A 23,531-nucleotide genomic window follows, 5' to 3' on the forward strand; every position below is an offset into this window, starting at 1 on the left:
CAAGGCCTAACCGGATTTGGCCCCTGACAACTTCTCTGACTTTATTTCCTATCACTCTTCTGCCAGTAAAACTGTCTCCCTGCTAATGCTAATCCTCAGACACTCTAAGCATAATACTGCCTAAGGATCTTTGTACTTGTTCCTACAGTCTGAAATACTCTCCCTGAAATAGTCACAACAATCACTCCCTCACTTCATTTAATTCTCTGGTCATATGTCATCTACTTAGAGAGGCCTTCCTGACTTCCTTATCTTAGTAGCATATCCATCACTCTTTCTCCTACCTTGCATTTTTTTCTTTCATGACACTTTCTACAACCTGATTTATTTTCATATATTTGCTTATTGTATGATTCATTCATTGCTGTACCCCCAGCTCTTTGCATATAGTAGACACTCACTAAATATTTGGTTGAACATGTGATTAAATGAATGAATAAATGAACTGCATACCGAACAGTAGTGAAACTCTAACCTTTTAGGTCTTCAGTGATGCTCTAACATCCTGGTAGTTCTTCTCTCATAAATCCTTCTCAGACTCTTTCAGGCAGCTTCTCTTCTCTTTCCATTTTCAATCCCTCTTCCAGGCTCTTCATACTCTCTTAGAAACTCATCCACAAGCCCACATCTGTGACCCCAATTTCTCAATCCCCCTATCCCAGATACTTAATTTTTGTCAAGAATACTTGAGAGCTTCTGGTCTTCCAGGCTAGTCTACTTTTTGTTGTTTTGAAGTCAGTCTTTTGCACCATGCAGTCAGCTGCACAGATCTCTTATTTCTTCCCGCAGAGAGTTATTTTATGTGAACAATGTAACCTGGGCCTTCATCACTTCAAACTATAGATAACCATGCTCCTTGAAAGTCTGCCTAGTGAGTGGCTAAGGCACTCAGGTTCTTTAATGTTTTGGTATGATGTGAGGCCATATTCCCTGTTTAGCTTTTCTTTAAAGCTGATTCAGCTAATGTGGTTGAATTTGGAGGAAAAAGAACTGAGTAGGTTAGAACAGGCAAATGAGTCTTTCCCATGGTTAGCAGTCTAAAAGAAGGCATGGAGGCAGGAGTAACTATTGAATAGTGGGAACCGAATAAGCAGCCAGGACAGGGTTGGAGCTTTTACATCTACTCCATTTCAAATTTATTCCCTTCTGTTGCATGATTTTATCACCTGCAGAAGATCGATGGCTTCACAGTGACTAAAAGGGTTGTGGTTCACTCAAAGAGATAAATATTGTCAAGAGAATGGTTCATAGGTCAGTTTGGTTCTTCCATTTGGAAAAATATGCTATATTCTGGGAAAAATTCCTTTACTTTGTCCACCAGAGAACATGTCCCCTAGTTATCAGAGGCCAAAGATAGCCATGTTACTTTGTCTGGCTCCATGTAGTAATTAAGAGAGAACAGGGGTTTTGTTTTGTTTTGTTTTGTTTTGTTTTTCTGTTTTTTTGTTGTTGTTTTTATGGGTTTTCTTTTAGAAGGTTCAAGTATCAGAAGGTTCAATAAATGAAAGAGTCTATTTTTGTTTTAGTTTCTGTGGTTCCTGAGTTCCCTTTTAGGAGAATGACAGAAGGTATTTGTTATAAAAACAAATCTGGGTCCAAAAGACAATGCCTGACAGTAGCTTTCGAATGCAGGCAAGTAGAATATCATAATGAAAGCAAATTTAAATTGCTATGGAAATTGACTGTGATAGATTAGTCATTTGTTACATTTGAGTACTGACCATGATTTCTTTCCTTGACTTTCTCAGTATTGCAGGAAGTGTAGCTGAGAGCTATGATACAGAAAGTGGGTTTGAAGATTCAGAGAATAATGACATCGCCAATTCTGTTGTGCGATTCATTACCCGATTTATTGACAAGGTTTGCACAGAAAGTGGAGTTACTCAGGATCACATCAAGAGCCTTCATTGCATGATACCAGGTAATCAGTTTGCAGATTAAATTAGAGAACCAGAATATTGGAGATAATTGGGTGAGAATTGTTTTTAGGGGTTTACTTTTTTTTAGCATAATACCTACAATATTTGTCTTCAATGTAGTTTAGCAATAATATTTATTTATGTTCTAATTAAATTTTTTAACATTTCTAAATTGTGGTAAAATATGTGTAGCATAAAATATGGCACTTTAAACTATTTTAAGTATAAAATTCAGTGATATTAATTACTTTCACAGTGTTGTGCAGTCATCATCACTGTTACCAAAACTTTTTAACCACCCAAATCATATCACACTCTGTGCCCATTAGTCAGTAACTCCCTATTCTCCATCCCCATAGCCCCTGGTAACCTCTATATCTCTGTGAATTTGCCTTTTCTAAATATTGCATATAAGTTAAACCATATAATATTAGTCCTTTTTTGTCTGACTTCTTTCACTTAGCATAATATTTTCAAGGTTCATGCATGTTGTAGCAGGTATCACAATGTCATTCCTTTTTATGGCTGAGTAATACTCCACCATGTGGATATACCACATTTTGTTTATCCATTCATCTGTTGACGGACATTTGGGTTTTTTTGCCTTCTGGCTACTATGAATATTCACATACAAGTATCTGTTTGAGTCCTTATTTTTTATCTTTTCGGTATATACCTAGGAGTGGAATTGCTGCATCATATGGTAAATCTGTGTTTAACTTTTTGAGGAACCACCAAACTGTGATTAGTTTTTAATTGTAAAATATTCAGGATTTGTATTCTGCTTATTTTGTGCTCTTTCATTTTGAATACTCTGACTTATTCTAGGAATTGTAGCTATGCACATTGAGACTCTAGAAGCAGTACATCGAGAGAGTAGAAGACTCCCACCGATACAGAAGGTAATTATTTTAGACTACATGTTTTCAGGGTATAACATCTCTTCTTAAAAACAGCAACAATAGGCTGGTGTGCCCCAGAAAATACTTTCCCCTAACCTTTTACAAGATTAACTCCAGTTTTATCATGTAGATCCTCATAAAACAGATACTGAAGTAGAATAGGAGATTCAGCAAAGAAGCAATAATAGCCTCTTGTTGAGTCAGTTTTTATAGGCAGGGCATAAATTATGAACATTTGAACTTCTAAGCCCAAGCCAAGATTTTATGCCCTGCCTACTTCCAGAAAAAAGGACTTAAGGGAGTTACCATAAAAATACCAGGTTCCTGAATCTGTATACATTACAAGCATACGTCACAAGCATCTGGGAAGTCTATTAAAAATTGAGAGCCCAGAATCCCACCTCAGCCTCCTAAACTGGAGTTCCCTGAGACTTGGCCTGGGAATATATACTTTAATAAGCCTCCCAGATGATTATTTTGCAGCTAGTCTGGCACCAGTCTGTAAACCAGTCAGGACCCTCTTACCTATATAACAGAACTATTAAAAATAAATTCAAAGGAAAAGTCAGAAGCCGGATGGACAAGAAAGGTAATTCTATCAGAAATCTGAGACACAGTGATCATTATAACTTTGGCTTTACATTTAGCTCAGAGTTTCCTAGAGCCAACAAAAAGAATAGTACTGATTTATATTGTTTTTATTGCTTAGTAAAAAATAAACATATTAGATCTTCAGGAGAGATGAATTTTTTTTCTAGCACTGGTATCTTCAGAGGAGTGTATCATGTGATTGTGTATTTCCCAAGATGTGTAAATGTTCATTATTTGGCCATTTATTGTGTTAATCTTCAGTAAAGGTCTAGAAGGGCAGTTCCTTTTTAAGATGCATCTATTTTTCTAAGTATTTGTTTTTTAAATTTATGGAAGTAACAATGTTCTTTGTATAAAATTGAAGCATTAGAGAAATACACATTCTACAAAGTGAAAGTCCTTCATGGTTTTTCCAACTCCACCTCACCTCCGCCCTTAACCATGATAGTACCACCTTTAACAGTTTGGTTCATTTTCTCACAACTTTTTCTTTTTCCAGAAAAGGGAATTAAGATATACATACTGGTTTGCAACTTGCTTTAATTTAATAATGTATCCTTGATATCTTTCCATGCCAGTATGTATAGATCTATGTTATTTTTTTTAATGCTTGCAAAACTTTCCATTGAATAGATATTTTAAACATTTTAGTGATTTCCAATTATTTTAGTGTTAATTAGCAAAAAATCTTTTCACATTTGGATGCAAAAACATCAATTCTGCCTCTTCCCAAATCTATTTTCTCTTTTTGGCTACCTAAGCAGTCTGTCTCAGGTTTTTTAGATCTGTGACTGAAAAGATAACTTTGGTCTAAGTGTTGGAAACCCCCCAAGATTTGTGTTTAAAATACCTTCTCTGTTGTTAGCCCAAGATTCTTAGACCTGCTCTACTGCCAGGAGAAGAAATCGTCTGTGAAGGTCTTCGAGTCCTGCTAGACCCTGACGGAAGAGAAGAAGCCACTGGAGGCCTTCTTGGAGGCCCTCAGCTACTGCCAGCAGAAGGAGCCTTATTCCTCACCACATACAGAATTCTGTTCAGAGGGACTCCCCATGATCAGCTGGGTATGACTCATATTAATGCCATCAGTACATGGATATACATGTGCTACTTGAGTTTTGATTCCATTTGTGTGCAGTAATTTGCAGATCATTTCAGATTCAAAGTAAGCCTTTTGTCACCCAGTATTTTTAGAATACTTTTGTCTGTCAAAGCTAATGATAATTTGGATTATAGAGTCTAATTTAAAGAACCAAGGGTATCTTCTAAACAGTACATCAATGGTTCAGTGACTGAAACAATCATAATTTCATGGGGAAGCATATTGTGACTTAAGGAGAGTCATAGTATGTAGCTGCTCACAATGTCTCCTGCTGATTTGTGCCACTTTTCTGAGTCCTACAGTTAACTGTGTCTTCCAGACACATGATCCCTTTTGTGGAAGGATATGGTAAGCATCACAGGGATGTATAACAAACAAACAAACTACATTTCCCTCTTGGCAAACAACTTCTGTCACTAAACTCCCTCAACCTCTACTTCTCTTTTCCACTACTGTGTGCAGTCTTTCTTATTAGAAAGGAATAGCATGCCCTATCAAGTCAGAATTATCTTTTTTAAATCACTGTAATCTCTATGTAAACTACTGTGGTTGATGGGAAAGCATGTAAGATTTGGGGTAAAACTGTTGGTCTCCAAATAAGAAGCTCAGATTTAGATTGCTGTTGACCAATCTTGATATCTTAAGTCTTAAGTTATAAAGTTATAAAAGTCCCCTTTTATAAAAGTAGGGAACTGGGCTTGATTGGTGATAGTTCGGTGGTTCTCCCTCCACCTTGACCACATATTTGAATTATCTGGGAAGTTCTAAAAAAAAACTATCAAATTGTGCCCAACCCTTACACAGTTGAATTAATACCCAAAATAGGATTTTAGGAATGGGGAGACCCAGGCATCTGTGCATTTTTAAACCCCAGAAGTGATTATGATGCATAGTAAGGATTGAGAACCAGATAAATGGTCACTTACAGTTCCTTCTTCATCTGAAATTATTCATTCAGTAACATTTAATGAATATGTACTATATGTGCTGTGCATTTTGTTAGTGGAATTTGGATGTATAAAATGCGGTTTCTTTGAAATCTCACAATTGTGTAATTCCTTGCTTAGATAGAATCACGATAGTTTATTATCTTGTTCATAAAAGAGTGTTTATCATATAATAAGCAAAAAACTCATAAAATCCAGTAAACAAAATGGACCCTTAGGTATAGTTATATTCATTTTGAAAAAGCGAAAATGAGCAACTTTTTTCAGCCCTCTCCTGTCATATTACTATACATAAATTATATTTGTATTTGAAAGCAAATGTAATTTTAAAAGACACTAAATATCCAGTACTTATGTATTTTTTTGTACTACAAGTTGTGAGCTCAATGGTCACAAACATACATTTGGAACATATAAATATGAGATACTTGGTCACTTAAGTTATTCTAATTTATTTCTTTTAAAGAAAGAAAATATGAAAACATATTTAGTGTGAAAGTTTGTATTGTTCTCTTGTTTTTTCCTGTCAATTTTTGGGTTAATGTTGTAATTTAGGGAAATTATTTTTATCAGAGAAACCTTCTTATTTGCCTCTTTTGTTTCTCTTTTTAGACTTCTAATTTAAAATATCTCCTTTAATGACACACAGAAATCTGATAATTTTAAATATGTTATATAAGTATAGGTAAACAACCTATGTATTAAACAACTTACATATTAAACAACTACGTTCTAGAACTTAAATTCTTTTTCTTTACACACTTATAGAGTTTATTATGAATAATCTTACATTTTAGGAAAAGCTCCAAAGTTATCAGAAATGAAATTATTCCTTAATGGAAATACATCACTTTGTGATCCTACTGACCTAGAATTTTTTTTTTTTAATAATTTATTGTCAAGTTAGCTAACATACAGAGTAGTCTTCGCTTCAGGAGTAGATTCCCATGATTCATCACTAACATACCACACCCAATGCTATCACAACAAATGCCCTCCTCAATGCCCATCACCCATTTTCCCTGTCCCCCTAACCCCCATTAACCCTCAGTTCTCTGTATTTGAGAGTCTTGTTATGGTTTGCCTCCCTCTCTGTTTGTAGTTTACCTTTCCTTCCTTTCCCCTATGGTCTTCTGTTAAGTTTCTCAGATTCCACATATGAGTGAAAACATGGTATCTGTCTTTCTCTGACTGACTTACTTCACTCGTAATACTCTCCAGTTCCATCCACGTTGTTACAAATGGCAAGATTTCATTCTTTTTCATTTATGCTAAATATTATTCCATTGTATGTATATACCACATCTTATTTATCCATTCATCAGTCAATGGACATTTGGGCTCTTTTTTTTTTTTTTTTTTAATTTTTTTAACGTTTATTTATTTTTGAGACAGAGCATGAATGGGGGAGGGTCAGAGAGAGGGAGACACAGAATCTGAAACAGGCTCCAGGCTCTGAGCTGTCAGCACAGAGCCCGACGCGGGGCTTGAACTCACGGACCGTGAGATCATGACCTGAGCCGAAGTCTCAGTCACGGCCGCTTAACCGACTGAGCCACCCAGGCGCCCCTGGGCTCTTTCCATACTTTGTCTATTGTTGATAGCACTGCTATAAACATTGGAGTGATGTGCCCCTTAGAATCAGCACTCCTGTATCCTTTGGGTAAATTCTTAGTATTGCTATTGCTGGGTTGCAGAGTAATTCTATTTTTAATTTTCTGAGGAACCTCTACACTGTTTTCCAGAGCAGCTGTGCCAGTTTGCATTCCCACCAACAGTGCAAGAAGGTTCCCATTTCTCCACATCTTCACCAATATCTGTTGTTTCCTGGGTTATTAATTTTAGCCATTCTAATCATGTGAAGTAGTATCTCGATGTGGTTTTGATTTGTATTTCCTGATGATGACCGATGTTGAGCATCTTTTCATCTGTCTGTTGGCCATCTGGATGCCTTCTTTGGAAAAGTGTCTATTCATGTCTTCTGCCCATTTCTTCACTGGATTATTTGTTTTTGGGTGTTGAGTTTGGTAAGTTATTTATAGATTTTTGATACTAACCCTTTATCAGATATGTCATTTGCAAATATCTTCTCCCATTCTGTTGGCTGCCTTTTAGTTTTGTTGATTCTTTCCTTTGCTGTGCAGAAGCTTTTTATCTTGATGAAGTCCCAATAGTTAATTTTTGCTTTTGTTTCCCTTGCCTCAAGTAAGAAGTTGCTGCAGCCAAGGTGAAAGAGGTTGTTCCCTGTTTTCTCCTCTAGGATTTTGATGGTTTCCTGTCTTACATTTAGGTCTTTCATCAATTTTGAATTTATTTTTGTGTATAGTGTAAGAAAGTGTTCCAGTTTCATTCTTCTGCATGTTGCTGTCCAGTTCTCCCAGCACCATTTGCTAAAGAGACTGTCTTTTTTCCATGGGATACTCTTTCCTGCTTTGTCGAAGATTAGTTGGCCATACATTTGTGGGTCCACTTCTGGGTTCTCTATTCTATTCCATTGGTCTATGTATCTGTTTTTGTACCAATACCATACTGTCTTGATGATTACAGCTTTGTAGTACAGGCTAAAGTCCAGGATTGTGAGCCTCCAGCTTTGGTTTTCCTTTTCGGGATTGCTTTGGCTATTCAGGGTCTTTTCTGGTTCCATGCCAATTTTAGAGTTGTTTGTTCTAGCTCTGTGAAGAATGTTGGTGTTACTTTGATTGGGATTGCATTGAATGTGTAGATTGCTTTGAGTAGTATTGACATTTTCACAATATTTGTTCTTCCAGTCCATGAGGATGTAATGTTTTTCCGTTTCCTTGTGTCCTTTTCAATTTCTTTCCTAAGATTTCTATAGTTCTGAGCATACAGATCTTTTACCTCTTTGGTTAGGCTTATTCCTAGGTATTTTATGGTTCTTGGTGCAATTGTAAATGGGACCAATTCCTTGATATCTCTTTCTGTTGCTTCATTATTGGTGTATAAAAATGCGACCAATTTCTGTACACTGATTTTATATCCTGTGACTTTGCTGAATTCATGTATCAGTTCTAGCAGGGTTTTGGTGGAGTCTTTCAGGTTTTCCATGTAGAGCATCCTGTCATCTGCAAAGAGTGAGAGGTTGACTTCTTCTTTGCCAGTTTGGATGTATTTTATTTCATTTTGTTGTCTGATTGCTGAGGCTAGGGCTTCCAACACTATGTTAAACAACAGTGGTGAGAATGAACATCCCTGTCATGTTCCTGATCTCAGGTAGAAAGCTCTCAGTTTTTCCCCATTGAGAATGATATTAGCCTTTCTTTCTTCTTGAGACAGGCCTGGATGGCAATGTATTTTCCTGTTAGGACTGCCTTTGCTGTATCCTAAAGGATTTGGACTGTTGTGTTTTCATTTTCATTTGCTTCCATATATTTTTTAATATATTCTTTACTTTCCTGGTTAATATCCTATTCATTATTTAGTGGGATATTCTTTAACCTCCATGTATTTGGGGGCTTTGTAAATTTTTTCTTGTGGTTGGTTTAAAATTTCATTGCATTGTGGTCTGAAAACATGCATGGTTTGATTTCAGTCCTTTTATATTTGTTGAGGGCTGTTTTGTAACCCAGTATGTGATCTATTTTGGAGAATGTTCCATGTGCACTTGAGAAGAATGTGTATTCTGCTGCTTTTAGATGAAAAGTTCTGAATATCTCTGTTAAGTTCACCTGGTCCAATGTGTCATTCAGAGCCATTGTTTCCTTATTGCTTTTTGCCTAGATGATATGTCCATTGTTGTGAATGGAGTATTAAAGTCCCCTACAATCACAGTATTTTTATCTGTACATTTATTTATGTTTGTGATTAATTGATTTATATATTTGGGTGCTTTCATGTTGGGGGAATAAACATTTATAATTTTTAGCTCTTCTTGATGGATAGGCCCCCAATTATGATATAATACCCTTCTTCATCTCTGATTACAGTCTTTGTTTTAAAGTCTAGTTTGTCTGATATAAGTATGGCTACTTCAGCTCTCTTTTGACATCCAGTAGCATGATAGATGGTTCTCCATCCTTCACTTTCAGTCTGAAGGTGTCTAAAATGAGTCTCTTCTAGGCAGCATATAGATGGATTTTGTTTTTTTATACATTCTGATACCCTTTGTCTTTTGATTGGGGCATTTAGTCCATTTACATTCAGAGTGATTATTGAAAGATACAGATTTAGTGTCATTGTGTTATCTGTAGATTTCATGCTTGTGGTGATGTCTCTGGTCCTTTGTAGTCTTTACTGCTTTCTACTCACAGAGTCCCCCTTAGGATCTCCTGCAGGACTGGTTTAGTGGTCATGAACTTTAGTTTTTGTCTGGGAAAGCCTTTATCTCTCCTTCTATTCTGAATGACAGTGTTGCTGGATAAAGGATTCTTGGCTGAATATTTTTCCTATTCAGCACATTGAATATTTCCTGCCACTCCTTTCTGGCCTGCCAAGTTTCAATGGACAGGTCTGCTACTACCCTTATGTATCTACCCTTTTGGTTAAGGCCCGTTTGTCCCTAGTTGCTTTCAGAATTCTCTCTTTATCTTTGTATTTTGCCAGTTTCACTATATGTTGTGGTGTTTACCTGTTTTTGTTGATTTCGAAGGGACTTGGATATCTGTTTCCTTCCCAAGATTAGGGAAGTTCTCAGCTATAATTTGTTCAAATAAACCTTCTGCCTCTTTCTCTCTTCTTCTTCTGGAACTCCTATGGTACAGATATTATTTTGTTTCGTTGAATCACTTAGGTCTCTAATTCTCCCCTCGAGATCTAGTAATTTCCTTTCCCTCTTTTTCTCAGCTTCATCATTTTCCATAATTTTATCTTCTATTTCACCTATTCTCTCCTCTGTTTCTTCCATTCTTGCTGTCACTGCATCTCGTTTATTTTGCATCTCATTTACAGCATCGTGACTATTTCTTAGGTCCTTGATCTCTGTAGCAATAGATTCTCTGCTGTCTTCCATGCTTTTTTCAAGCCCAGCCACTAGTCTTATGACTATTATTCTAAATTATTGTTCAGATATATTGTTTATATCTGTTTTGAGCAATTCTCTGGCTGTCATTTCTTCCTGGAATTTCTTTTGAGGAGAATTCTTCCATTTTGTCATTTTGGCTGAGTTTCTGTCTTTTATGTGTTTTAAAAGCTTGTTATATGTCCTGTACCTGTGAGTACTACTGTATTAGATAGGGATCATACACTATGCAGGGCCTGGCACTTTAGGAAGTGTTTATGGAGTGTGTTGCATGCACTCTGTTGCACCACTGCTCATAGTGGTGGATTGTTTGGACCTTCCACCAGATTTGCTTTGATTTGTTTGTTGAAGTAACTCTGGAGAAAAGGGGTGGGGGGAGCCCTTATCCCACACAAAGAAAGAAGTGAAAGGGGCAAAAAAAGAAAAAAAAATATCAGGCAGAGAATCAAAGAAACTACAAGGCTTAATCCAGAGAGAGAGGAAAATAAAGAAGAAGGAGATACAGAAAAGGTGTAAAAAGAATAGAGTAAAAATGCCTGATTAAACAAACAACCAGAACAGAGAAATAAAGAAAAAGGATATATTTATATATAATAGGAATTGACCAAAAATCAAATCAGAAACTATGAGACTGATTCCACAAGAAAGAGAAAAGGAAAAGAAAAGAGAAAGAGAGAGAGAGGAGGAGGAGGATAAAAAGAAAAAGAAAGGAAAAATGAAAAGAAGGAAAGAAAAGTGGAGGGGGTGGGAGAAGAGTAACATACAAGACCACAGGACTGTTGTCTGTTGGCACCTGGGACTGGTGGCTGGTCTGGAGGAGAGGCCGTCTGGTTCACTCAGTGACAGTTCCACTTCAGTAGATAAGCAGTTACCTAGCACTGAGGAGCCAGGTTTGGTATAAGTGGATCCCGCCTCCACTGGGGGCTGCTATTCTGTTCCCTGAAACCCCACCATGTTAGTGATGGGCAAAAAAATGGCAATACTCCAGTCTCTCCTCCCCAGACAGGGTGTCTCAAGCCATGCTATTCAGGCAGCCCTCACAGAATAGTGTGGGCAGTCAGCTTGCCCTGCTTCATGGTCTCTCACGCCTCCTAGGCACTCAGCTGGGATTCAAAACCTGATGTCTCACAGGATCCCACCCCAGGTGAACCTGGTTCTGGAGTAGTGCCAGTCCACCCAGCCAACAAAGGACCTCTGGCTGGTGCCCGCAGGGTCTTTTATCCTTGGGGGGAGCAATAAACCCTCTTCCCACAGTACTCAAGGGAAGGGACTCTTATCTCCCAGTGCACCCCTGAGATCCCTACTGTGCTCTGGGGCTGGCTCCCTCCCACCAGGCACATGCACACAGGAGCAGCTCAGGTCTGGAGAAAGTTGCACACCCCTGAAAACTCTGATCTTTGACTTGTAAGCCTGTTTGCAAAGTAGAAACTGGCTCTCTCCATATTTTTTTTCCCCAATCTGGCCCAGAGAGGTTTTTCTCTTATCTAAATACAATCCCACACTTCCACTCTTTCTCTTTCTCTTCCTTTTGTCCCTCCACAGAAGGACATCCCCCTCTCCGTGCCTACGCCACCCATTTTATCTCTCCCAATTTGCATACACGCACCTCTGTCCCGCCAAGCTGTCTCTTTCCACCTGTGGAGATTTTTCTGTCACTCTGCAGCATGTATTCCTGGGTGTTCCAAGTGTTCCAACCTCAATACAGCTGTGTTTGAAGGACAAGGGAAATTCCAGTCCTCCTACTTCTCTGCCATCTTAACTCCTCCCTAGAACTTAAATTCTGTATACATCCTAATTTTGTTTAGCCTCTGGATATGAGCTTAACATTAAAGAATAATCAGAATTTTCCAGGTTAAGAGTTGACAGATCCAGGGAATGAGAAATTCTGATGATGAATCAGGGAAATACAAATTAAAACCACAATGAGATACCACCTCACACCAGTCAGAATGGCTAAAATTAACAACTCAGGCAGCAACAGATGTTGGCAAGGATGTGGAGGAAGAGGATCTCTTGCACAGCTGGTGGGAATGCAAACTGGTGCAGCCCCTCTGGAAAACAGTATGGAGGTTTCAAAAGATTAAAAATAGAACTACCTTATGACCCAGCAATTGCGCTACTAGGTATTTATACAAGAGATACAGGTATGCTGTTTCGAAGGGGCACATGCACCCCAATGTTTATCGTAGTGCTATCGACAATAGCCAAAGCATGGAAAGAGCCCAAATGTCCATTGACAGATGAATGGATAAAGAAGATGTGGTGTACACACACAGACACACACACACACACACACACACAATTGAGTATTACTTGGCAACACCAAAAAGAATGAAGTCTTGCCATTTGCAACTACGTGGATGGAACTAGAGGGTATTATGCTAAGTGAAATTAGTCAGAGAGAGACAAATATCATATGACTTCACTCATGTGTGGAATTTAAGATATAAAACAGATGGACATAAGGGAAGGGAAGCAAAAATAATATAAAAACAAGGAAGGGGACAAAACATAAGAGACTTTTAAATACAGAGAACAAACTAAGGGTTGCTGGAGGGACTGTGGGTAGGGGGTAGGCTAAATGGGTAAGGGACATTAAGGAAGACACTTATTTGGATAAACAATGGATGTTATACATAGGGGATGAATCACTGGAATCTACTCCTGAAATCATTATTGAATTATATGCTAACAAACTTGGATGTAAATTAAAAAATAAATAAGTAAATAAAAAAAATTCTGATGATGATAAGTGGATGTATGTATGAACTCAGATAAACCCAGTTCACTTCTCACCTCCTCTGGCTTACTAGACAAGGTGCTTTGCCCATCGCTGCTCCTGTTCTGTTACTTGTACCACTGCCTGACATCCACTCCTCTTTCCCTCTGCCAGTCCAAACCTATACTCTCTTCAAAGCTCACCTTCCCTCTCACTTCTTCCAGGAATCATTTTCTAGTCATCTAGCATTCAGAAATCTTCTCCCTTTCTGAAATACTTAAAGCCTTGTATCCTCAAATCTGGGAGCTAATTACATGTTGTTGTATTCTGCATGTGAATCTCCTCTCCCATGGGGAACTTTGGACTCTCCAAGAGAGACTTCGTGTGTCCTACTTATTTTCTAGACTCACATCTTTGCAACCTTGGGTAGTTGATAAATAATTATTTATATTTTCCCTTCCTTGCTTTAATATTTAAATTCCTAAAACTCTTCAGCCTAAGCTTAGTCCTGTATCTTCTGACGGTACAAATGCATGGTAAAACACTTTTTACCACATATGGAAACACATCTTAAAAACCTTTTCTTTTTTGCTTTATACTTACATTAAATATCATGGATGTCTTTAAGATTAAGAATCTTGAAAATTGCCTTAAGCTGGGTGATCTTGTGTAGTACACGGCAGGTTGGGGAAATAGAAAGAATGAAGACAGACAGACTGTGACAGTTACTTCACTCCAGGAAAGAATCATGTTTCAAGAGTGAATTGCCATGCAATAAAATTAATGAATATGATTCTAGAATCATTGCATTTTGTCTCACTGCATTCCTAGGTATTGTCCTTTCCAAATACATTTCTTTAGCAGAGGCTGATAAAATGAGGAGCAGAGACTCTGTAAATAAGCTGTAAAGTGCTATTGCTGAGCCTGTGTCTTCCTTTCCTGTAGTTGGGGAGCAGACAGTTGTGCGGAGTTTTCCCATTGCCTCCATCACCAAGGAGAAGAAGATTACGATGCAGAACCAGCTCCAGCAGAACATGCAAGAGGGACTACAAATTACATCAGCATCCTTTCAGGTATTAAGAAAGGGAACCATTCTTCTGTTCAAAAGTTCTCTGGCACCTGGGTGACTCAGTCAGTTAAACATCTGGCTTCAGCTCAGGTCATGGTCTCATGGCTCGTGAGTTTGAGCCCTATATTCAGCCCTATATTTGTGCTGATAGCTCAGAGCCTGGAGCCTACTTCAGATTCTGTGTCTCCCTGTCTGTCTGCCCCTCCCCAACTCACACTCGCTCACACTATCTCCCTCTCTGTCTCTCCAAAATTAAATAAATGTTAAAAATATAAAATAAAGATAGAAGTTTTCTACAAATGATGTGGCCACTTTCTGTGATCATGGAGTCCAAAGTTAGAAGATAAGGAGGATTAGAGGGTCTGAGAGGGTAATCTTCAACTGAGTAAACCCATGAATCATCTTGTACTTAATCCCTCACTTCCTGAATCCTTTGGCCAACTGAGTACCAAAAGATTATCTGTCAATATTTAGATCTCAGAAATTCTGACACACACAATTGACTATTGTTCTCTGCAAACTCATACCTTTGTGTTTGATAAAAGCTTTAGATAGAAAGCAATTCTCTTGGCATCTCTTTCAGAAGGAAGTGCCCTATGGCCCTTCTGTGGAAGAGATAAAACTCTAAGAATTACACTCGGGTAAAGTACTATTGGTACTAACTAAATAACCTCTAATTAAGCAGAGAATTTTCTAGGGGTTTTTGAACATATCATAACTTACGGAATTATTGATGGAAAACAGACACTGGGGGCACCTGGGTGGCTCAGTCGGCTAACTGTCCAACTCTTGATTTCGGCTCAAATTATGATCTCACAGTTTATGAGATCCAGCCCCACGTCAGGATCTGCACTGCTTGGGATTCTCTCTTTTCCTCTCTCTCTGCCCTTCCCCTGCTCACTTGCTCACTCTCTCTCTCTCTCAAAATAAGAATAAGAATAAATTTTTAAACTCTGACACTGGAAGAGTGATCTTTTCTTAGTTTTTCCTTTTTACAATTCTGAGTCTGTGATATTTTGCTCTTCCTATTTTTATGCCTTGTCTCTGACTTGTCAGATTTTTAAGTGCTCCAATTCTTGCATCATTCCCTCTAGCCAGGAAGCCACCCCTTGAACCTCCATGTGCTTATTGTGTGAAATGTGAAGCTGCTGACCTCTAAACTCCAGACCTTCTCCCATCACCTGGGGAGAGAAGCCTCCCAGGGATTTCTTCACTGTTCCAACTGCCAAAGGACTTTAAACTAGAATATTGCTTGACTATACTGGTTAGGATTCTAATCAAACAGACTTTTTTCTTACTAGACTTATGGTATCTTGGGGTAAGAGGAGACTTCCTGTGGCCAAATTCCCTGTCTAGAACCAACAGTTGAGGAAAAAAAGAAGGACATGTTACCTGCTTCATCCACTATAAGTTAATTTCCCGATCCCATCATAGAAAAGATGGTCTTAAAGAAACCCAACTTTAAGATACATGATTTTCCTTACCAACAAACCATCTATGACAAGTAAACCTTTCTGAGCTATTTTTAAAAAATAAAACATTATATTCGATGATATCCAAGGTCCCCTCAACCTCTGGACTTCTGCCATTTAGTATTATTTTCTTTTATTTCAGTAACTTGAGGAGAAGTTATCTGGAAATCCTTAATGCCTGTAATGTATTTTATCTCTTTTGTCTCTAGTTGATTAAAGTAGCATTTGATGAAGAAGTGAGTCCAGAAGTAGTAGAGATCTTTAAGAAACAGCTGATGAAGTTCCGTTATCCTCAGTCCATTTTCACCACCTTTGCTTTTGCTGCTGGACAAACTACCCCACAAATAATTTTACCCAAACAGAAGGAAAAGAACACCTCCTTCCGGTAAGAAGACAGTCAAGTTTCTTCATTTCAGCGTTTTCATAGCTGACTGTCAGGGGAAGTGACCTATCCTGTGGGTCAGTGTATGCATAATTGCTCGTTTTGTTTGCCATTCTGTCAAGCCCATTGGACCAAGCTCAGAAAGTTATAGAACAGCAGCACTGATGTATGTAACAAGTTTCAGAAACTAAGAGCTACAAGAAGTTTTGACCAATATGTCCATTGCTTATGATATATTTTTAGAGAGTGAAATTCTGTTTTCCCTTTTCCCCATATTAATCACTTTCTAACTGCCTTTGAGCAATCCCTTCAGTTTTCTTTGATATCCAGGCCTACTAGACAGTTTTTCTTTGACCTAGAGAAGGAGCCTTTATTTTTTCTTTTTTTATAACTTTTTCTTTTGATACAATTTCAAATTTACAGAAAAGTTACAACATAATACAAAGAATTCCTGTATACCATTTACCAAGATTCACCAATTGTTTGTTTTGTTCCATTTTCTGTATCATTCTCTCTCATATATATTGTTTTCTAAACCACTTGAGTTATACATATAATACCTTTTTAGCCTTAAATATATCAATATATATTTTCTAAGAACAGACCACAGTATATAACCAGGAAACTTAGTTGGTATAAAACTTTCATCTAACCCAGAGTCCTTATTCAAATTTTGCTGATGATCCTTTATAGCTACATTTTTTTTTCTGCCTAGTACAGAATCAGGCATTGCATTTACTTGTCATATTTCTTTAAAGGAACCCTTATTTTCTGATGAAATTTTTAGTAATTTATGTTGAAACTTTTACATTTCAGTTATTACAGAATAACAATTGCATAAAAATTATCTTCAATTAGTGATAAAATATAGGAGCCAAAAGTTGAGTTCATTCACCATTAATCACCTAGAATTTGGGCATCTGCCAGTACAAATTACATATTAGGGAGGAGCATGAAGACTTTGGAGAAAAGCCCTTCCCTTTGCCTGAAAGTAAGATAAGCTAGAGATTATAGAAGAGTTGAGGTCCCAGAGAGTGTGTCATTACTAAATGGCATAGCTGACTACCTGTGCCACTGTTACCTGCTAAGTGAAGGAGACCATGCAGATCCAGAAATGATACATTGAAACATGAACAGCTTCCTAGGTATTTACAGTGGTGAGGCCAGCAACTTGTCTTAGCACTGTGGAATCACAGAGGAGCCTGTGATATCTATTATCCCAGCCCTCTATGGAAGAAACAAAAGTTTGTGTGGCATTTTATGTTTAGAACCTATGGACTAGAAGAGGAAATATATGCACACACACACACACACACACACACACGTATACCCACATACAAAATCAACCTTACTGTATCAAGCTTATGCTATTTACCTGCAACAGAGACATAGCAATTTTAAAATTTAAAACATCTTAGAATTGTCTTGAGTATGTAAGCATTTACAGGGTCAGAAGACAGGACACTATGCATACACACTTAAACATGGTGCTAACTATAATTATCATATGATCTCAAAGAGAAGCCTATGAGTTAGTAGAAAGAGTTTGAATCAGTAGAGAAGGGGGCAGACTGGCTTCCATGCAGGAGGACTGCTACCGGCATAGTTTGTAGGAGCTCGTGGGAGCAGTGGCATGGATAACCAGAGTGCATTGAGGGGCATGTTTGACCAAAAAGCCAAACTGAGTTTAGATTTGGGAAAGTAGCTTATGTCCCACTCTAGGTTCTTGCACTTGTTGCCTACAGCCCTCCTGATGACAACAGTGTTTTATAGGAAATTAGTCTGCTGCCATATAAAAAATGATTTAAGAAGAACAGACTTGCTGAAGGTCTGGACAATACTAGTAGCTGTGGGAATGGAGAAGAAATAAGTTGAGCTGTGTAGGTATCAAGAAGTGTAAATGGTGTCTTCCTATTAAATTGATGTTGTCTTTGGTTTTATGACTTACAGTATCTTCTCAAAAACAATTGTGAAAGGTGCCAAAAGGGCAGGAAAAATGACAATTGGGCGGCAGTATTTATTGAAGAGGAGGACAGGGACAATTGTGGAAGAGAGAGTGAATCGTCCTGGATGGAATGAAGAAGATGACATATCAGGTATGTGAGAAGTCCTTTTTCCTTCATGACTCAGTTTTATTCTTTCTTCTTATATGAGTAAGAATAAGAGACTCATGTCGTTTCCCTTAAACCTTGACTCACAAGAACCTAGATCTCATAAGAAGATTGGAGGCACTTACTAGCTTCTCAGAATTGGAAAAAAATATTTTATTTTCCCAATATTCCATTGTTCAGCTAAGATTCTGTTAAATTATGTTTCTCTGTTACTAACTCCACAGAGGTGGTTGGCCATTGTTACATGGGTCTCATCAAAGGGAGAAAGAAAGGAACCCCAGTGCATAGAGAATTTAGGTATAAAGTAATCCCCAGTACCTTGTCATTATGCAATAAGAATAAGGAAACAAGGACATTGGGTATTCAAAATTAAAGATTTGTGTTTGGAATGAGAACATTGTGGATACTCTTAATCAAAATGAGGGACCAAAGATGAAGGGATCCTTAGATGGTAAGAAAAAAAATGCCTACTACATATTCAAAAGAACAGAATCTGAGAAGCTAAGATTCTTCTCGGTTGGGAAAATAGAGGCAGAAAAACAGTCACAAAATGTTTGTTTTCTATTTCTTAACCCACTACAGAGTATGCTTATGGAATTAACACTAGGGATAATCTGATCTAGTAGGAGGCAGGATGCCTTTGCACCCTTTTTCTTTTCAAGATCTTAGAATCAATCACCAGTAACTATACCACTACTAATAATAATAATAGCAAAGAATCTTTTGAAGAAAGAAACCTCATGTTTTAAGAGATCACTGGCTAAAGGTCTCCATTTCAGTATGGGTAGCTACATACTCTGAGAGCAATGAACAGACCCACTATGTATTACTGAAACAACCATTTTTTGGAATTCTGGCCTCTTTACAGTCACATGGAAAGCCATAAAAAATTATCCATCACTACTGACTCTTCTAATTTGAAGTTTTAATGATTACACAAAAGAAAAACTATTATTCTATGATAATAATGCCACCAAAACACCAAATTATATAATGTTCTGTGCTTCTCTGAAAATAAGAGGCCAACACAAAGCTGATACCTGATGATATGTTTGCATTGTGAAGTTTACGAACTAAAATACAAAGTCTTATATTTGTAGGGATAAGCTGTTAGGGTTTTTTTTCTTTTTAAATGGAAGAGAGCCTTATTATTTCCCTTGAGGTTACATATCTTTGAGTACATATCCAAAAATTCTGAAACTTTAATTTGGCTTCTCTCACTGTAGAAATAAATAAAAAAGTAAATTAGGACAGTTCTTAACATGGACTTTTTTTTTCAGTTAGAACATAATGGTACCAATTAGGAATGTTGGGGTTTTTTTAAATCCTCCCTAAAATGCTTGATTATTGGGTAAATCCTTCCACATCTAAAATCTTAAGAGATTCTGTAACCTGTGATTGCAACATTGTGAGGGAGTTTCCATGTGTACCACATCCTCTGACAAAATACTTTCCACAAAAAAAGTATAGTGTCTTGATACCCCTCTAAGAAAGGTCTTTTCCCACCAGTGAATTTCTGCTTAATCTAGAAATTTCTAATAAAAGTTTATGTTCTGAAAAGTTAACTGAAATGTGGATGATGAAGTTTGTGTAGAGATTATATTAAAGATAAATTTTACTGATGAGTTAGCTTCTGACAGAGTTTGAGTTTTTATTTTATAGAGTCCTAAATAGAAATCACTATACTTTGGCATTAGTAAACAAGCTAGATTGAAACAGAAAAATACGGCTAATGAATTCAAAATTATATTGTTTTTAGAAACTTTGAGTTAATTTCCCTGGCATTTTTTTTAAAGTTTATTTATTTATTTATTTAAGTCAATTCTACACCTGGGGCACCTGCATGGCTCAGTCAGTTGAGCATCCGACTTTGGCTCAGGTCATAATCTTGCAGTTTGTGAATTCAAGCCCCACATCGGGCTCTCTGCTGTCAGTGCAGAGCCTGCTTCAGATCCTTTGTCTCACTCTCTCTCTGCCCCTCCACTGCTCATGCTCACCATCTCTCTCTAAACTAAATAAAACATTTAAAAAAAAAGAACCATGGGAATCTATCCCTGAAACCAAGAACACGCTGTACACACTGTATGTTAGCCGATTTGACAATAAATTATTGTCATAATTAAAATTGTTTTAATTAAAAGTTTTTTAATTAAAAACAAAAAGAAAGAAAGAAGGCTCTGCACCCAACGCAGGGCTTAAGCTCACAACCCCAACACCGAGAGTTGCATGCCCTTCCAACTGGGCCAGCTAGGCGGCCCTTCCCTGGCATTTTGAGTTAATTTCCCTCACATTTTGAGCTTCTGATATTTTATTTCTTGACTATCCATTACTGTTTTAATTTATGTTTGGACATAATGATTCTTCAAAGAATTAATATGATTTAAACTGTGACATACATAGTGCCTGTAGCCCTAACATAAAACTCTCTTGGTTTAAGAATCCTCTTCAAAGGGAAGCTTTTAATCCTCTACTTTGAGCTATATCATTTTTTCAAAATCTGTTTCTGCATTCACAGTTTCAGATGATAGTGAACTCCCCACAAATACCACTCTGAAGGCCTCAGAGAAGTCTACAATGGAACAGTTAGTGGAAAAAGCTTGTTTCAGAGACTATCAGCGTTTAGGTTTGGGAACCATAAGTGGCAGCTCTTCTCGCTCAAAACCAGAGTATTTTCGAATCACTGCCTCCAACAGGATGTATTCACTCTGCCGGAGGTAAGTCTGTTAGTGGCCTCTAAAAAGACACCTTTCCTTTCTTCCATTTGAGTCTTGAATGGGCTATTTGTCTCCATAGCCCAGAGGGAGAAAAATGCCAGAAAACTAGGAGCAAGCTCTCCAGGGAAATGTGTGTTTAAGGGGTAGTTTTTATGCAGCATGAGTAAGCATCTCCTTGGCATTCTCAGAAGTATAATTATATTACTGAACAGTGCCTAGATTAGATCAAAGAGTGAAAGGTAAAAGTTTTTGTCTCCTATATGATTTTTTCTTGTCTTTCTCTTCCCATTTGCATCTTTTCTAACATCTATGTCTGAAGATAAGTTGAAATAAAAATAGAATTTGCCCAGGCAGATAGGAGAGATGAAGGTCTGCTGTAGGCTAGGGGTCCACAAACTTTTTCTTTAAAGGGCCAGATACTATATATTTTCAGTTTTGCAGGCCATATGGTCTCATTGCAGCTACTCAACTCTGCCAAAAAGCAGCCATAGATGGTAAGTAAATGAATGGGCAGGGCGTGTTTTGGCCCACGGGCTGTAATTTGTTGACCCAAGTGTAGGCAGGGTTTTCTTGTGCTGTCTAATTAGAATATTTCCAAGGGAAAGTACTTAAAGAATGTAAATGAACATGTTTTCTTGTTTCTATTCTTGTCATCTCTCACTATTTCCTATATCAGTAAGGCCCTATTTCATGCTTTATATTTTTTAAAACTACATTCTGCCATGTACAAGTTTAATCATTTTCATCTCTGGGTAAGCTGTTTCCTTTGCATTCGTAAATTCTTGCTTTGATTAAACAGAATAATGCTGTGAAAGCACTTTGTACATATTTTAGAAAGTTGTCTTAATGTTACTATTAGTTTCAACCCCACTGTTCTTAAAGAACTATAGATATCTCATTTTAAATGACAGTTTAAATTTATAAATACTTGGCCAACAGATGAAAAGGTACTCAACATCCCTCATCATCAGAGAAATGCAAATCAAAACCACAATGCAAACTGGTGCAGCCACTCTGGAAGACAGTATAGAGGTTTCTCAAAAAGTTAAAAATAGAACTACCATATGATCTAGTAATCGCACTATTGGATACTTAACCAAAGAATATGAAAACACTAATTCAAAAGGATATATGCACCCCTATGTTTATAACAGCACTATTTACAATAACCAAATTATGAAAGCAGCCCAACTGACAAATGGATCAAGAAGTACACACATACACACACACACATATGCACACAATGGAATATTAGCCACAAAATGGAATATCAGCCACAAAAAGGAATGAAATCTTGCCATTTGCAGCATAGATCTAGACAGTATAACATGTATGGATATAGAGAGTATAATGCTAAGTAAAATAAGTCAGTCAGAGAAAGACAAATACCATATGATTTCACTTATGTGTAGAATATGTATTTTACTTATATGTAGAATTTAATAAACAAAACAAATGAACATAGGGAAAATAAAAGAGAGAGAGAGACAAACTAACAGACTCTTAACTATAAAGGGCAGATGGTTACCAGAGAGAAGGTGGGTGGGGGGAACGGGTGAAATAGGTGAAAGAGATCAAGAGTACATTTACCTCGATGAGCACTGTGTGGTGTATACAATTGTTGAATCACTATATTGTAACCTGAAACTAATTGAACATTATTTCAACTATACTGGAATTAAAATTAAGAAAAAGAAAAAGACCAAAGACATGCAGGATTGAGTGAGAGGTTTAATGTGATTGGTGCTTCTGTTGGAGATAATAGAGGAAATGCCAATATTAAAGAACTAACTGCAGGGAATTTTTCAGAATTGCTGAGAGAAACCAGTCCTCAGGTCCAGGAAGCCAAAATGAATCCAAAGCAAATAAGTCCTCATCTAGAGGTATTGAACTGAACCCGCAGAACATCTAAGAAGAGGACACCAAGCAGTCAGAGAAAAGAGAAAGTTCACCAAAACAGGAATAGCAATGATGAATGACATTTCAGTATCAACAAAGTAAGAAGGCAATGGAATCAAATCTTCAGTAAGCTAAAGAAAATAATCATCAACCTAGGTTGTACACACAACAAAAGTATTTTTCAAAAATAAGGCAATTAAAAGTATTTTCAGAAAAACAAAAACATATATAATAAAAAATACCATTATGAAACTTGAGAAACAAGTGGGAAATACAGTTTGAGATTTGGGCCAAATAAAAATTTTTCATTAAGTACTGAAAGATTGTGATTCTGTTGAGTATGCAATAATTTTCCTGGATACTCTATCCTTCTAATTAAATTCTTTTTGTAGATAGTGTAAGTCGTGGTATCAAGGTGTAATGTCCTGCTGTTTGGGAAGCATGCGATCAAAATCCTGCCTGCCAGTGAGAAAACAGACCTCATTGCTCATTTTGATCTGTCAGAAACAAAATAAAATAACAGACCACTTATTAGAGCCCTTGTAATAAAATGTTTATAGTGATATAAAATAATATATATCCCTCAAATAGTATATTAGGAAGAAAGGAATGGAATAATAAAAAATAATCCAAAAGAAGGCAGAAAGGAGAAAAAAGGGAACACAGAACAGATGGAACAAATAGAAAGCAAATGGTAAGATGGTAAATTTAAATTCAAATATATCAGTAATT

General features: G+C 37.2%; 1 protein-coding gene across 3 annotated transcripts in view; it reads left to right on the forward strand.

The window, feature by feature from the left end:
• SBF2 (SET binding factor 2) overlaps positions 1–23,531 on the forward strand; it is a 478,944-nt gene that overhangs the window by 402,155 nt on the left and 53,258 nt on the right. For all 3 annotated transcript variants that reach the window (XM_049650241.1, XM_049650223.1, XM_049650233.1), the window contains exons 20-26: positions 1,749–1,921; positions 2,748–2,821; positions 4,278–4,473; positions 14,098–14,225; positions 15,903–16,078; positions 18,026–18,171; positions 20,702–20,900. In XM_049650241.1, the coding sequence (XP_049506198.1) occupies positions 1,749–1,921; positions 2,748–2,821; positions 4,278–4,473; positions 14,098–14,225; positions 15,903–16,078; positions 18,026–18,171; positions 20,702–20,900 (1,092 nt within the window). The remainder of the gene's footprint in view (positions 1–1,748; positions 1,922–2,747; positions 2,822–4,277; positions 4,474–14,097; positions 14,226–15,902; positions 16,079–18,025; positions 18,172–20,701; positions 20,901–23,531) is intronic.

This window comes from Panthera uncia, chromosome D1, assembly GCF_023721935.1.
Source record: "Panthera uncia isolate 11264 chromosome D1, Puncia_PCG_1.0, whole genome shotgun sequence".
NCBI classification, from domain to species: Eukaryota; Metazoa; Chordata; class Mammalia; order Carnivora; family Felidae; genus Panthera; species Panthera uncia.